Source organism: Thalia democratica, chromosome 8 (assembly GCF_965202585.1).
Source record: "Thalia democratica chromosome 8, ktThaDemo2.hap1.1, whole genome shotgun sequence".
NCBI lineage: Eukaryota > Metazoa > Chordata > Thaliacea > Salpida > Salpidae > Thalia > Thalia democratica.
Window position 1 is genome coordinate 49871174 of NC_139172.1, and position 16876 is coordinate 49888049.

Here is a 16876-nt window from a genome sequence, read left to right on the forward strand (position 1 = left end):
GCAGCTCATTCCAGAAACAAATTGTTGACGGTCAGTTTTCAAAAGTTTCATATACCTGGGCTGTTTGTTGTAAAAAATGACCTTAAAACATCATATGCTTATTAATGATTGTTGTATTTTTGTGTGTGCGTCAAATTGTATGTGTTCTCAAGTTGGAAGAAGGTCCTTAGTTTCTTATTACAGTATTTTTGATTAGTAGTAGTTTAAATTATCAAAAAAAAGAAACGAATTTTTAACTACAATATAAACCTTATTGTAGTGTGCAATTATGAACTACGTTTGTTGTAGAAAATATTTATAAGAAAATATCAGTGTGCATTTGTTGTACATAGTATTTATAAGAAAATATCAGTGTGCATTTGTTGTACATAGTATTTATATAAAAATATCAGTGTGCATTTGTTGTAGAAAATATTTATAAGAAAATATCAGTGAGCATTTGTTGTACATAGCATTTAAAATGATAAATTTTTTGAATTCACTGATTGTTGTATGTGTTTTCAGAATGTAGCTTGGAGTAAATGTGCAAATTCAGAAATACTTTCTATTTATACTTTGTTTAAAAAGTAGTTTTTGCTGTCAAAAAGTAAAAGTAACTACTTATATAATTTAGTAAATCAGAACAGTTCTTAAAGAAATGTAAGCGTTACTGATACTTTTAATCAAATAAAACTCGTTGTTTTTGTACATTTGTGGCTTACGAAGTGAAAGTTTTCGGCTGTATGTTAAAAAGTCCATGTGCTGTTTATATTTTTGTTTTAAAAGTAGTTGAGTTGTCAATAGTAAAAGCAACATACTTTTGAAACTTTATGTTTAAAAAAAGTTAAAACGTTAAGTGTTCGTTCTATTCCACTCTTATCACTATTTTTGTGTGTTATGAATATGTGTGACTTGATAAATGAAAGTTTGGGCTGTGTGTTAAACAAACTCATGTGTTGACGAATTCTCAATTGAACGAGAAAGCACATTTTATGGCGGCTATATTCACAATTTTGTCTGAAATATTTGTTTTATATTGGATGAATGATTTCGTCTGCAAAATTATTTTTTTTTTTAGTTTTTTAATTTCTATTTTTTTATAAGATACCATGGTATACAAATATTAGCATAAATTTTGTGGTTACTTAACTAAAGTTAAAAGTTCTTTATATTTCAATAGGTTATTCTTATAGTTTAACTTTTTTTAGTATGCATAAAATTTAACAAAACAATACGTTTGAGATTTGAAATAGTGATAAAATATCTTGTAAATATTAATATGGTTTTATTTTAACGTTTTTCCTATATACCTATTTGTCTTAACTATAAAAGATTGCTCAGTTTACTGAAATGTATCTAAATTAGATTAGAATCAGAGCTTATTTAAATAACTTAACGTTTTTCTATAAAAACAAATACACATTACATACAATCAAGAAACATCTCATACAAGTATTACTTCAAGACTTGAAATATATTTCAAACAACATCTGAGTTGAATATTCAAATGCTAGTTTGCGTAATAAATATTTTAAAAAAGAAATAAGTTAATCAGGTTAAGTTATACGCACAATCCAGATTTAGATTTTTTTAAAACGCGCAATATTTAACATACAAACATATGCTGGTCTTATTCACTTGTTTGTACAATATGTTATGCGTATTGTTAAAAATATTTCACCATTTTAGTGAAAAATACTGGTATTTTTTTCAAACTTTATTCAAGTTTATCATTTGAATTTGAGTGGTAAGAAAAGTTTCACTTCCTAAAGAATTTGATAAAAAAAGTTTGTTTTATGTATTTTTTTACCTAAAAAATAGCAATAAACTTTTTAGCTATTAATAGATCTATTCCAGTTTGAAAAAAATATCATGAAATTATTTCCAAGTATATCTTTGAAATTTTATATCCATATTTATATCTGTTTTATGAATATAGCCTTAAAAATATTATTTTAGAAAACTTGTTATGGGTATGATTTTAAAACATCTAAAGAAACTATTTAAAAATTTAGGAGTTTTCTTGAGATAAAAATAGTCTTGTGGCATTTATAATCATGTCACTTTTGACAGTTTTTTTTTTTGACGTTTTCCGACTCTTTTCTTACATAGTTTTAAAATTCGGAATACTCGAAATTTCTAGATGTTTTTGTGACATTATCAATGTGATATCATAATAATATAAGTTTTCACAGTATGTCATATTTGTTTTTATATTTTTTTAAAAGAACGTAGTTTTTAAACTGAAGTGTCAAACTGAACAAATGTTTTAATTTCATTATGTATAAATAAATTATTAGTACTTGGTAATTTTGAAGTTCTTTATACTTAAACATTGAAAAAAATCAAAATGTTTTAATAAAACAGAATTCTTGACTATTTTCTTAAATTTGCTGTAAAATGAACCAAATCAGATTCTTAAGGTAAAAATAAAATATGATTTGAAGTTTATATAATTAAAGTCTATTCTTTTCTTTTTTTGTAACAGTTCACAACTATGGTTGGTCCAAACAGAGTAAGAATTTTCATTAAAAAAATATAATTTAGTTTATTTTGTAATAATCAAACTTGTGCTTTTTGATTATTGTTTTTTGTTGTAAATTATTTTTTTCCATCTTTATATTCAAATACCTTTTTAAGTACATATAGTGTTTAAAAAATATTTATTTGATATAAAGTAAAAACAAATTCTGAATATTTTAGTTGTTAAGAATGCTAATTTTGATTCAAACTTTTTAGTTTTGTTAAAAGTAATTTTAATTTACTTTTGATATTGATAATACTCTTTATTTTTCAGTTTTAAACTTCAGATATTTTACACTTTAAATACATAAGTATTGAAAAATTATTTTGTTATAAAAATTTATGTTATAAAACTTTTAGTATTGCTAATTGTTCAATTTTTTATTTTCAGATATTTTACACATGCAAAATCAGACATCAATTACTAGTTTACCTTATAAGCTTTTGATTATCTTTTACTGGGTTATTAAAATAAATTATCTTATTAAAGATAATAATTTGAACAATTCTTGAAAATAAAAAAAGAGGACAATTAAAAAAAAACTTTTTTTTTTGGTTTACTAACTGTACAAACACCTCAAACTGAAAATCTTTAATTTTAATAATAAATTGTGCACGAAATTGTATAAGAATCTTTGTAAACCAATATGCTTCAATTTCACATGTATAGGTTGCATTCACAGCTATCACAACAATTTATAATTACTACATTTTCAAAACAGTTTATGAAAGTGAACAAGAAATGGGGAATTCTGCCAACTCAAATAATTTCGTCGAGACAAACCGACAAGTTTGACGGGGAAGTCCAACAGGCTTGGTTAGTATATTGTGACGTAATAATAATAATTTTCTTTATAAGTTTTACTCATATTAGTTGACGGGGAAGTCCAACAGGCTTGGTTAGTAAATTGTGACGTAATAATTAATTTTTGTTTATTATTTACACTAATATAAATTTGACGGGGAAGTCCAACAGGCTTGGTTTGTAAATTGTGACGTAATAATTAATTTTTGTTTATTATTTACACTAATATTAATTTGACGGGGAAGTCCAACAGGCTTGGTTAGTATATTGTGACGTAATAATTAATTTTTGTTTATTATTTACACTAACATTTATTTGACAGAAAAGTCCAGCAACCTTGGTCAGTTTGTTCATACATCATAATTAAATAATACTTATAAATTTGTTAAAAGTTTTAAGAGAAAGTTGAACAAGCTTGACTAGTTTCTAACTACAGTAACCTCTCACATCTTTACGCACTCGTGACGTTACGCACTCTCGTTTAGTTACGCATTTTAGAATTCAAAAAAATTCAAACAATAATTTTTTATTTTTTTTTTAATTGCACAAGTTAGGTTTATTGTAAATTTTTAATGTAAAACATGTTTTTAAATACTAATTCACCTCTCTATATCTTTATACTTTGTAAACTTAAGTTCCTCGACTAATTGATAAACATTTAGTTATACCTCAGTATATCAGAAATTTTGTTAGCAATAAGAGATTAATTTAAATTCTGAATTGAAATATGACTGTGTTAAATAATGAAAGTATAATGAAATAATGAGAGTTTGTAACACAATTAAATAATACAGTACTCTTGCTCTATATATGAATAAACACCTAAAAAATAAATTTAATGAAATTTCCTAGGAAAAAGTAGCAGTGATACTTAATAAATATAAAGCTCACACTTAAAACAAATCTCAATCGTTTTTTAGTAAACATATCACTAATTTTCATTTGACGTTTTTTTCTAAATTAGGTTCTTCTTCTGTAACACTTGCTTTGCACAGCAATTTGCTAAGTGGAATAGAATATAAATGTTAAGTATCAAATAAGTCAGATATAAGTAAAGATAAAGATAAAATCTACTTATTATTAAAATTAGTAAAATTGTTCTACAAGTATTATTATTTTATATAAAATTAAATCATTTTTTCTATATGTATAGCTTTATCTTTTGTTTTCATATATATAAATTAAGAAAACAAATTTTTAAAAGTGAGAAAGTCCTCAGTCTGCTTTTAACTAGAACAATATCAATAGCCATTATAGTGAGTTTATTTGGTACCTCTCGTATCTTTACGATCTCTCGTATCTTTACGCACTTTTTCTTTAGACACAATGTGCGTAAATAAGCGAGAGGTTACTGTATGTCATATTTAATTGATATGTTAATTAATTTAATGAAAATTTTAAAAGAAAGTCCAACGAGCATGGTTAGTTAATTATGACGTAATTGATAAATATTTTATTTTAAATTTTGTTAGGATTTCAACAAGTTAGTAACAAAAATTCTATATTTTAAATACGTCAATTTTAGATGTAAAATTTTATCTAAATTTAAAGTTTAGAAATTCCATTGTTAAATTGATAATATTAACTTTAAAAAAAAGTTCAACTAAATTGTAATAATCTTAGTGATTCTTTAAATTATGTTACCTTATTAAGAATAAGGTATTTTGAATACTTAGTTTAATGCAAAAATAGTATGATAAACGTTTTCTTAACAGCTTTAATTTTGTTAATTTATTTTAAATTATTACCATAAAATTCTCAAAAGCAAAATGTTACGCTTAGTTTTTATATTTACAAATTATAATTTTTCTTAATTACTACTGTTTATAAAAAATGCGTTTATGATAGGAAATATATTATTGGAAAACTATGAGTAAATTATAAATAAATTCACGTAACTACTAATAAAGTTTGTACTTTAAGTTTTATTTGGTTTTAGCTTACGAACAAACATAGAATTTTTATGAGTTGTAAATTAAAGTATTTGCAGCAGAACTTTCTTCTTTCCATAAAAAGAGTTGTTTTGAAAAACTTTTTGAATTATTTTTTAATTTTAAAGGTTTTTGTGATATAAAAATATCATGTTATTGATAGAGTTCAAAGAAAAGAGATAATAAGATATCAAAAGATCAAGAATGATAATTTCATAAATGTCATTACTTGACAATATTTTGAAATATTAGTTTTTTTTGACATGTTTTTCAATGTATGAAGTTATTTGTTTAATAAATGAAAACATGAACCTTTTTGTGTTTAAAACTTTTGGTTATTATTATTTAAATATTTATTCATATGTAAACGAAATATTTTTGCTTCCACGTTTGATTTAAAACAAAACCAGTTATTGTTTATATTTTAACCCTAAGTGAAAAATTACGAAAAAGTTTTAAATAAATGTTTTAAATGCCTGTATAAATGTTAAAATCAAAGGATTTTAATTTAAGCAAAACTGTACCGTGAAATTCAAACATACGTATATATAGTATTACGTAGATATTCTTTTCACAAACAATTTTGTTTATGTTTGAACTTTTTTTGAAAAACACTTTACACAAAAACTTTAAAAATGTTCAACCTTTTAGATATAAACGCATTTTTAAGTTTCATTTTTTTTTTTTTTAATTTTAGTTTATATGGTAAGTGTCAATTTCACTACCAAATAATTATTTTAAAACTTAAGGTTTCAAATTGCTTGTGCATTAATACTAGGAGTTAGTTTTTAAATTTTCTTTTTATTCCCACAAAAGGTTATGACATAACCAATATTTTACTCCTTCACAAAAAACGACAGATTATTTGGGCAAGCTACAACCACGTATTTAAAGTGTGGGACAAATAAATTTGACTTCAAATAATTATTTCGTTTTAGGGAGTTGCATTAAATGTTTGATATTAATTACAGAAAACTTTTGTTTTATGAACTGCTTGTGTGAGTTATTACCAAATATTTTGAATATTAATTTTATTTTGTACACAGTTAATCTTGTTAAATTGATACATTTTTACTCTTAAGCCTAAATTTTTTCACTGCAACAGGTTAAGACAGAAATGACAATTTATAATGTCTTGTAAGAAAAAAACAGTAACTTATTTAAGTAAACTATATACGTATGTTTTAAGTGTTAGACAAATAAAGTTTACTTATGTATATACCACTTTTTAGGTTCAGTTCTACTTAATTTTAGTTTATACTGATTATCAAATATAGTTATAATTAACTTGTATTTTAGGAAGCACTTGCTCAAAAATAAAATGTTTTACACAAGTCTTTCTACTTGACATTGTTGAAAAAACTATTTTATTATATGAGCAGCAACGCGTTGAAACAACTGCATTCAAACTATATATTATTTAAAGTAAACAATTTCAAAAACAAATGTTATAAGCATGAGTACTATACCAAGTACTAATCGAGTAGTAATGATATGGCTTTTCAAAAACCTCATAAGTTTTATTTGTTTTTCTTCACAGCAACGCGTTGAAACAGCTGCACTCGAACGGGAGGGACTTCAAGCACAGGTGGCAGAAGATCGAACAAGTTTGCAAGTACAACATAATACCCAACAGGAAGTACAAGGAGTCGTACAGGGACGTTAAAGATGGTTCTCACAAGGACGATAAAAGCTTGAAGAGCTCGTCTTCCAGTACGAGTTTCATACAGATGAGAGCTTCTCCAACTACTAAATCACCCACTACTAAATCTCCGACCACTAAAGGTTGTTTTATACTTTATGTTAAGTAAAATAAGTTTTGATAAGGGTTAATTGAAATTTACTTTCTAATATTTTTCTCCTGCTAGCAAATCTTCTAACAGTAAATCTCCAACCAATAAAGGTTGTTTTCATACTTTTTGATTAGCAAATAAAGTTTTGATAAAGGTTAATTGAAATATATTTTCTTATTCTATTCTCCTGCTAGCAAATCTCCAACTAGTAAAGTTTTTTTGTAACAAAATAGGTTTTTTGTAAATTTTTTAATAAAAAAATACAAAACAGACTATTTTAACATTTTACTGATCTACAGGTTTATATCTAGGTACCAATAAAAAAAGCATTCTAAAATTAAAGAGAATAACGAAAAAATTAAAACAGAAACTAGTACAATTATCTACATTTTTTTTAGCATTCAGTAAAATTACGTTAGGAACACCCTTAGTGGTAGTACAAAACTTTTAAATTATTTATCAGTTTTGCGGCATAATTAAATATTTATTAACTTGCACGTTCTTTTATACGTTTCATGCTATGACGTAAGCGATTTTATTTTATGCTATGACATAAGCGATTTTTGGTTTATTACGTTGCTTTTTGTAAAAAAAAACAATTAGCATAAAATGTTTTATTTTAAAATTATTAACGCAAAAAATCTGCTTTTAAATTATACATCGTTTATTTCAGTAATTTAAAGTTTTATTTTTTGATAAATTTATAATCTTTGGATTCACCTATAAAAACGTTGATATTTTGTAGAAAATTATCAAAATATAAGTAAAAATTAAAATTACCAATGTGCATATTCTAATTATTAAATAAAAAATTAACGTAAAAATAAAATGGTAATAAATTATATTTGTCGTTTATGTCATGAATTTAGAGTTAGAATGCTAAAAATTATGTTTTTAGTTTTCAAAACTATCAATAAAAAAAGCCTATTTAAAGAGTTTTTTTTAAGTTATAATTTTTTCTAGAAACTTAATTGTAATTGTAATAGATCAAAGAATTACTTTTGTCTTCTATTACGTAGTTTTTATTGTAAAAACAACTAACTAACAGGTCTTGTTTATTATTTCTATACTTTTTTAAACATTTGTTTTATTAGGTAATTTAGCTTTGACGGTTGAAAATAAATTGAATAAATTTACTTACGCAGGTTTTGTTAAAATTAACTGTACTAACAGGGTATTATAAATATTAGTTTATTTAAATTGATAACTTTAACAGCTAAGTCGTGTTTGAATAAGAAAAAAATCATGTTAGTTTTTTTCTTAAAAATGACGTACATTTTACAAATAAAAATTCAGCTTATTAGATAAATAATATTGACATTATTTAATTTTTTTTATACAACTTATTGGGTGTTTTAAAATTAATTTATACAGTATGTTTAGGTCAGTAAACTAAACTAATATGCATTTCACAACAATTTGAAAAAAGCTCTATTTTTATTTTCAAGTTTATTATACTAAAAAGTAAACTATACTAATAGGTTTTTTCTTCTTTACGTAGTTTTATTTAAATTTTCAAACAACAAAAATATTTACAATGAAATATAAAGGCTTGTTTTATATCCGTAGCTTTAAATAAATCTTATCCAAAATGTTACATTCAAAGTTGCAATAATTTTAAATCTCATAAAATATAATCCTTGTAATAACTTCAAACTTTGATATTGATATTTATATTTTGTTTTTATTTACCGGATTAGTTTAACTTTTTGTTCATGTTTAAATGTCATCAAAATTGAAAATAAAACTTCAAAAACGGAAATCAAAATATAAAATTTGCTTACACAGTATTAACTTTTAACTTTCTTTGATAAAGGTAAAATGTAAATATTGTACACATTATATACTCATCAACATCATAAACTTTTTATACGGAAACTAACACTATACATTGTATACTTATTTTAAACGATTGTTTAATTTCGACATTTTTTACCATTAGTAGAATGAAAACTTTGCAAAAAAAAAAACGAAATTCACATATAAAGGAACTTTTCAAAAAAAAAAAAAACTTTATAGATTTCTATTTGCTGTTTTTTATGAAACTTATTTAGTCTAAACTTAATACCTTAATGTTTTTTTTTTGGCAGGATATACTTGTTTCTACAGAAGTTAAGTAATGTTTTTTTTTATTGACAATAAATAAATATTTAAATGTAATTTTTCCAGAATCAAAAACTGTTCTTCTTGAGAAAGATTCAAATCACAAAAGTAGTCCAGGTCTAACAAGAAATACAATTTCAACCACATTTAATAAGTTTGTTTATCATTTAAATGTTTTATGTTTAAGAAATACATTTACTTCTACATCAAATAAGTTTGTTTGTTATTTAAATGCTTTTTATTTAAGAAATACAGTTGCTTCTACATCTAATAAGTTTGTTTCTTATTTAAATGTTTTTTGTATTCAAAAAGTATAGTTTCTTATTAAATATATTTCACATAAACTTAAATGACTGTTTAGTATCAAAGTTGCAAGAGTGTATATATTTTAGTAGTAGTATATTTGAGATTTTATTAAGTTTTATTATTGTATCATATCCTTACTGAGCCATTTAGTATTATAAATGTGTTTTATTATAAATAAATTCAGTTAGTTTTTTATATAACTTATTAAAAAAATTCTGTAAACTGCCAATTTTTATTTTCAGTAATAAATAAAAACACAAAGGTTTCTTTTGAGTTAGTAAAATCGTAATTTTTTGATTAATTGTATTATAAAGCTGCATCAATTGTCATTTCTATAAAATTCTTCAAATTTATATAATTTGTATTTATTAAGGCTTTACAATTTACTTATGTATGTTTCATTTGATATGGTTCTTTGTTTGGGATATAAAAAACTAGTCTAACAAATAAATAGATTTTAAATGAAACTTATGTTTTAATTAAATTAATTTAATAAATTTTAACACCAATCTTAAATGAAATAAAATTAATATTAAAGAAAGTATTTAATATAGTTTAGAATAAATTATTTTTTTTCTATTTGTGTTATTAGTAAGCACTTTTATTTCCGGATCTTATGTTTACGTATAAACTTAAATTTTTTAAATGGAAAATAGTTTTTTTTGTGAATAGAATTTTAACAAACTTTTTTTAATACTAGTAATAGAAATTAAAAATTATATTAGAATTGTAACCATAATTTATACGTAAATATAAATAATTGATACATAAATATAAAATAATAACAGTCTAAGTTGTTTTTAAAAATAAATTTTAACAGTACTTTACCGTAATTAAAACTATTTTCATAAAAAACAGGGTTGCCATAAAACCTGGAATCCTGGAAAAACCTGGAATTTTAAACAGCTTTTACAAGTTAAGTAGTAAAATTTCGATTTGACACAAAAAACCTATCATATAGATAAAAATGTTTTGTCATCATTAAAATTTTTTTATCAAAAAAAAATTTAAAGAAGCTTTAAGAATTATTTTCAGTGTTGTTATACTGTTTAACACAGTTTTTTTCCTTAAACTTAATTTTTAACTAAAATTAGACCCAAAAACTTGTACTTTTAAAAACCTGTATAAAATTTTCCAAGAACAGTGGCAACCCTGTAAAAATTATGTTTTAAGCTGATTTAAAATAATAACAAATTGTTAAAAAAATATAAATATATATTTACAAATTGTTAAAAAATAAAAATATATATTTACAAATAAGAAATAATGTCAAGACTTTACTAGCTGGAACTCTGCAAGTAAAAAACACAAAGTGAAAATTTTCACTCAAACCAGGTTATATTGCTTTGGATGTTTCGTAAAAAGCTTAGAACGGTGTTTAATGCTGAATGTTTAATGTTAACAGTTCTGGGTTTTGTTTCTGTCTAAATTTACTTGAAAAATAGTAAAAAGAACAAGTTATAATTGTCACACTTACAGATTTTAATGGTGTCTTTCTATTGAACTTACTAGTAATAATGTAGTTATTAACTTAAATATAATTTAAATAAAAAAAGTATATGGCAAGTCACTAGTTTTTGCAGGTTCCATAAATAAAACCTTATAAAATGTTAATTTTTTTGCAAATAATACCTAAAAAACTAGTAAATTTTGAAAATAAAAAATATAAAACCTAATAAATTAAAGTTTTAGACATAAAGAAAATAACATTTTAAAAGTTTTTTATTTTTTGTTTAGTAAATTAAAACGAAATCATTAAAAGTATTAAAAGAATACAGTTTATAGTTTTATAGTTTAATGTTTTTGCATAAAATGAATCCAAGTTCAAAAAAGATCTGGGTCAGGAAAGAACCTAAACAGTCGACATCATAATGTGTATTTTGTAACTCATAATTACACACAACTTTTTTTTCAAACCATGTGTTTGTTTTACACTTCATACAGCTCTGTATCGTCTATTTTGTGATTCATTATGTGCTTTTTATTGTGTCTGATTTCACAAAATAAATACTAACAACTTTGAATGAAATATTTAACACTTTAATGCAAAAAACACTTAACTGTTTGCCTGAGCTGTACTTAATGCTTGTATTAACAAATTAGACTAAATGTATTTATCTTTTTTAAAAACTTAAAGCACAAATTACATAAAACAAGATGTTTTCAAAGTATTTCAGTATATAATGTTAAGTGGTATATAATGTTATAATTTATTGTTGTTTTTTTTTGTACACACTACGTATTTTTGTACTTTAAGTAGTTTATAGCAGGGGTTTCCAAAAAGGGCAATTTTAGAAATTTAGGAGACTATACCTGCATAGGGGTCCATAAGGAAATAATTTAAAACTTACAATAGATATTATAGAGTTGATGAAGAGCAAAAAAAACGTCGTAGGCGTATTTAAAGGGAGTGTTTTGAGAAATCTTGTCGGAGGGGGCCATATCTTTTTTTCTTTAAAGTTTAAAAATCCCTGGTCTATATGATTGTTTATTATCAGAAAGCTTTTTTAAAGCTTGTCACAGTCTTTTTAAATATTTTTTCTATGTGTAGAATTTTTAAATATGTACAAGTTTTTCGTCTTTCATTTTATGGTGATTGTATATTTTCTATATTTACTTGGCATATAATTTAGGTGTATAGAAATACTGAAAGTAAAGTATTTTTAGTAATTTAAATTAAAATATATATTTTCGGAAGGATTTTGTGTTGTTATTAAACAAAAATATTCATAAAAGAGTATAAATTTTAACTTATAGACATTAAGTTCTCACATAATAAATTAAAAGCTTTTAAACTACCTTAGTTTTTCAATTAATTTTTTTACTCATTCAATGTAGAAACCTATAGTTGAAACTACAATTTTTTACCATGTTTTAAAAGTTACCTAATTTTCTATATCATTATAAGTTGCATGTCTGCAAATTTATTCTAACAATTTTTTTAAACTGTTTTGAAGCTTATTTTAAGCTCTAATTCAACTTTAAAGTTCTCTTAGTGTTCTTCTCAATATTTAGAAGTTTAACCAAAATGTAAACCTTTGTCTAAAAATTTTATGTTAATAATTTAAGATTTCTTTATAATAATCGAATTTACTAAATTGGAAACTTAAAAATGTCACAAATCTATATTTAAGTTTAAGTTTAAATATTTAGCTACAGTTGAAATTTCATACTATATAAGAGGTGCGCTAAACTTAATTCTCACTCAACTTAATCTAACTTAATCATTTACAGATCAAAATCGCTCATTCCAATATCTGACACCCCAAAACCCCCCGCATCGGAAAAAATCCCCGCCGACGAAACTCCTCCGACGGAAACCCCCTCTGTATCCGAGGACAGAGTGTCAACCGTGGATTTCGAATACTCCGAGGAGGAGCTGTCGAACCCTCCGCCTCCATACACTAGCAGCTTGGAGGACAATAGCGCGGGAAATGATGCAAGTACGGCGGGAAAAAGTAGGGAAAGCACCCAGAACAAAACTCTCAAGTTCAGGTCCAACACTGAGACTGGTGCTTTTGGAGGTTTGTAATTTTTACGGTGTTGTTGTTTTTCAAAACCTTATTGTTGATTACTCTGATTGAACAGTTATCATTCAATATTTGGTACAACTTTCTTGGGTTTTTTTTTTTGATAACAAAAAAAAACATTTTTATCAAGTGAAAAAATGTGTACATTACCAAGTTTGTTTAAAAATTTATGATTCTGTAGCAGTTTTCTTTGTTTTCTTCTTTGCTTTTCATTATAAAAACATAAAACAGACACATAATCTCATATCTAATTTTATATTCACGTTAAGGCATTGTCAACGGAAAATCACCGAAAATAAGTAAGAAAACGATGAAGACAACGAAAAGTCTTCCGGAGTTTTCAAAAAATTCGGTCAGAGAGAGTCCCGTGGAAGACAGGGTTTCAGAAATTCATCAAAATCAAGTAATTAATAATTTTTTAAAATTTATATTTATTGCTATAAAACGGTTAAGAAAGATCTGTAAAAGTGTTCAAGTATTTAGTTTTGTTTCATATTTAGCTCTTCAGTATTTAAAATTAACTTCAAAAAAGTTAATCGTTTGCTAATGAAGATCCTAGCGAAACAAGTTCACTGGATTAGACAATAATAACAGATTTAAACAGTACTCTTTTTTTTAGTAAAGAACGTTTAACAAAGAAAGAGTTAAATTTATTGTTATTCAGCTCCATGTTGAAGAAAGAATTTTTAAAACCTGACATAAAGTAGTTGCTTATAAAGCATAGAGCACCATGCAACAACTTTAATTAAACATATTGTTTTTTAAATAAAGTTAACAACTTTGCCGCAACCATTGTCAGAAGCTCCACTCAAAAAAGAAGGTGCTTATATGTATAATATAAATAAAAATTTTATTAAAAGTATTTATTGTGTTTAAATAAAAAATTAATCTTTATTTCTTAAGCCTTCCAAATCATCGGAAGCGGAAAAAAGAAGACGAATATACTTGAAATATTTATTATGTTTTAATTTGAATTAATTAATAAAAATTTTCAGTCACCCCAATCATCGGAAGCTCCGCCGAAGAAAGAAGACGAAGACTCGAAGAGCACCTCGTCTCTGAAGATAAAGAAGAAGAACCTTCTCAGCAAGTTCAAGAACTTCACCAGCAAGAGCAAGAGGAAAGAGAGCTGATGACTGATACGGTAGAGCGATTTTGGCGGGAAAATATTTTGGCGCGTTTTTTAAATAGAGAAGGAGTGTTTTTGGCTGAAAGTTGATTTATGTCAATTTGATTGTTTGTAAACTTGTAATTGGTTAATGAATAAATGCTGTTTTTTTTTTAATATTGTAATAACTATTATGACTAACAAATTATTCAAAAATAAATTTATATATCCAGTATATTTTAACTCTACATTAGTTCATTTTATATTACCTTAATACTGTATGTGGATAACTTACTGATTGTAAGTATAAAATTTTGTTTATTGCATTTTATACTCTATTCGAATTGAAAAACATTAAAAAATATTATTCTAAACTGTTTGTTAAGTAAAATACCATCCGAATAAAGTTAATTAGAATTTTCTTTATTTTGTGTAGCAATTTTTTTTCTGCTTTTAAAATGAAGCCAATTTAATTTTTAGCAGTTTTTTCTCATAATCTGAACATGCTTATTCATTTGTACCTTTTTTACTTTTTACTTAAACTCAATTAATTTATAAAGTTTGTATTTTAAAGTTGCAATTTTTTGTGTAGTTTATAAAAACATCACTGTATAACGTTTCCAAGTATTTTAATGTTTTATATATTTATTCCAACAAAAAAATAAATAACATTATTCGGCTGATACTTTTTCACATTTCTAAAATCCTTTAACACGTTTTACTTTTTGCAGTATCTTATATTTCTTTTACTTGCTTTGTTATTGGTGTACTACTTTTTACGAAGATCTAAATAAAAGTTTACAAAAAAATATGAGCCTCTAAATTTCATTCAATGTATTTGTTTGAAATATGCTCTTTTTAAGCTAATATTTAACTTGTAATTACATTGAGGTGTAGTTTTAACATTACTTTTCAAATCTATACAGTTTTTATTATTTTATTTGTGTTACTAACACTTTTAGACTTATATGTAAAACATTTACTTCAAAAAAATAACTGTTTTATTTAACTTGTATATTTATGCATAAATTCTTCAAAGGTTAATATTTTATATTTTGAATAATAATTTTGAATATTTTGAGTTATATTTAGTGCAAACTATATTAAAAGCCAGTAGACTGTGTAGGCTAATGATTATTCAGTAAAAGTCTAGTAATTATTTCATCTACTCCTTTATTTATTTACAGCCATTATTTTGGCTTGCTATAGAAAAAGCTATATGATTTTTGTACTTTATCTAATACTGCTTATTTTTATTTTACTGTTTAATACGTTTTCGTTCATTAAACATTTAAAAATTTTATTGTGAGCGTAACTAACTTATTTCTTACATGTTTTATTTTTTATTTTAAATAAATTGAACATAAACATATCTTTCTTAAATTGACTGTACAAAGCTAATGTTAAGTTTATTATTAGGGTAATTTAGCCGGATTTATTAGTTTTATAACTTAAATCTATTGCAGCAATTTCGGCAAAAAATTCTTTTATCTTAAAGTTCATAAAAAATTAATAATTTTGTTTTATTAAGTTTTTTACCAAAATCTGATTTTCTTAAGTTTAACGTCAGGCCGGAACCGAATAATAAAAAAGTTATAATTTTTTCAGAACTAACAATGACTAATTTTTTAATCTGTAGAAAGGTTGAAAGTCTTTGTCGACTGACCAGATTTACCAGAATAAATCTTTGCAGACCTTATAGTTTAAGAAAATGATATTAGAAAACAGTTTCTAAATACAAAAACACGAAATTCTACTGAAATAATAATTTGACAAACGCGAAAAAGCGAATCTATAGAGAATTTGAAATAATATGTTATATAAAATCTCAGCTTTCAAACTTTTTGATCAAGTTGTTTTAAACATATAAGAACTTCACAGGTTCCTGTTTCGCGGGCCTTATCTAATCTTTACCTATGACTATGTTGTGGCTGATAATAAAATGAAAATATTTTTTGATTTATAAACTTTTTTGGAATAAGGGTGGGCAACACTCGTTCTTAAGGTTAGGGTACCAACGGCTAGTTATTAAATTTTAAAAACTTGTTATAGATAAAAAGAGAAATTAATTTTCCAAAATTTACAAGTATGTAGCATAATAAGTAAAGTGTTAACGAGGTGCTATTTGTTGTTAAAATTTAAAAAAATTATTAAGAGTTCGGTCCGAATTGTATAAGGAGCATGGTAAGTTATGTACAAAAGACTGCCATATCTGGCTCGCAAATTAAAAAATTGCCCAATATTGAACAAATTATATAAAATGGTAGTTTATTAAAAGTAAAAAGAAAGTCATTTAAACCAAAATATGTACTTAAATAAACAAGAAGGCTTTCAAATAACCATAAATATTCATTATTTAAACCTAAAATATTTTATTTGATATCTAGGTTGATCTTATTAATGAAATTTTGTTCACCATAGTATTGAGCACATAAATAGTTTTTTTAATAAAGTTTTTCTCTCTAAATAATAACCTAGTCTCATTAACACTAAAAGCTGTTTCTATACGTATTAAATTTTTTCTTCAGGTTTGCCAAGTGTTTTTTGCTAATTTTCTCCGGCCTTTTAAAATTACACGTTTTGCATCCTATTTTTAGTTTAAAATTAAGTTTGAGGCAAAAACTGTGTTAAATAGTATAACAACAATGAAAAAATTTTTCAGAGCTTCTTTTAATGTTGTTAAAAAATTAATGAAAAATAAATTATCTATAAAATATATTTTTGCGTCGAAATGTTACCACTTAATACGTAAAAGTTATTTAAAATTCCAGGTTTTTTAATGATTTTTGTTCAAAATA

At 24.3% G+C, this 16876-nt stretch overlaps 1 protein-coding gene across 1 annotated transcript in view; it reads left to right on the plus strand.

Moving 5' to 3' along the window:
- Window positions 1-14316, plus strand: part of LOC145843287 (uncharacterized) — a 53134-nt gene extending 38818 nt beyond the window's left edge. The window contains exons 11-17 of the mRNA XM_082950751.1: window positions 3225-3319; window positions 6779-7023; window positions 9201-9288; window positions 10725-10775; window positions 12675-12964; window positions 13240-13373; window positions 13966-14316. Coding sequence (XP_082806877.1) covers window positions 3225-3319; window positions 6779-7023; window positions 9201-9288; window positions 10725-10775; window positions 12675-12964; window positions 13240-13373; window positions 13966-14103 — 1041 coding nt within the window. The 3' untranslated portion in view covers window positions 14104-14316. The remainder of the gene's footprint in view (window positions 1-3224; window positions 3320-6778; window positions 7024-9200; window positions 9289-10724; window positions 10776-12674; window positions 12965-13239; window positions 13374-13965) is intronic.
- Window positions 14317-16876: the final 2560 nt, after the last annotated feature.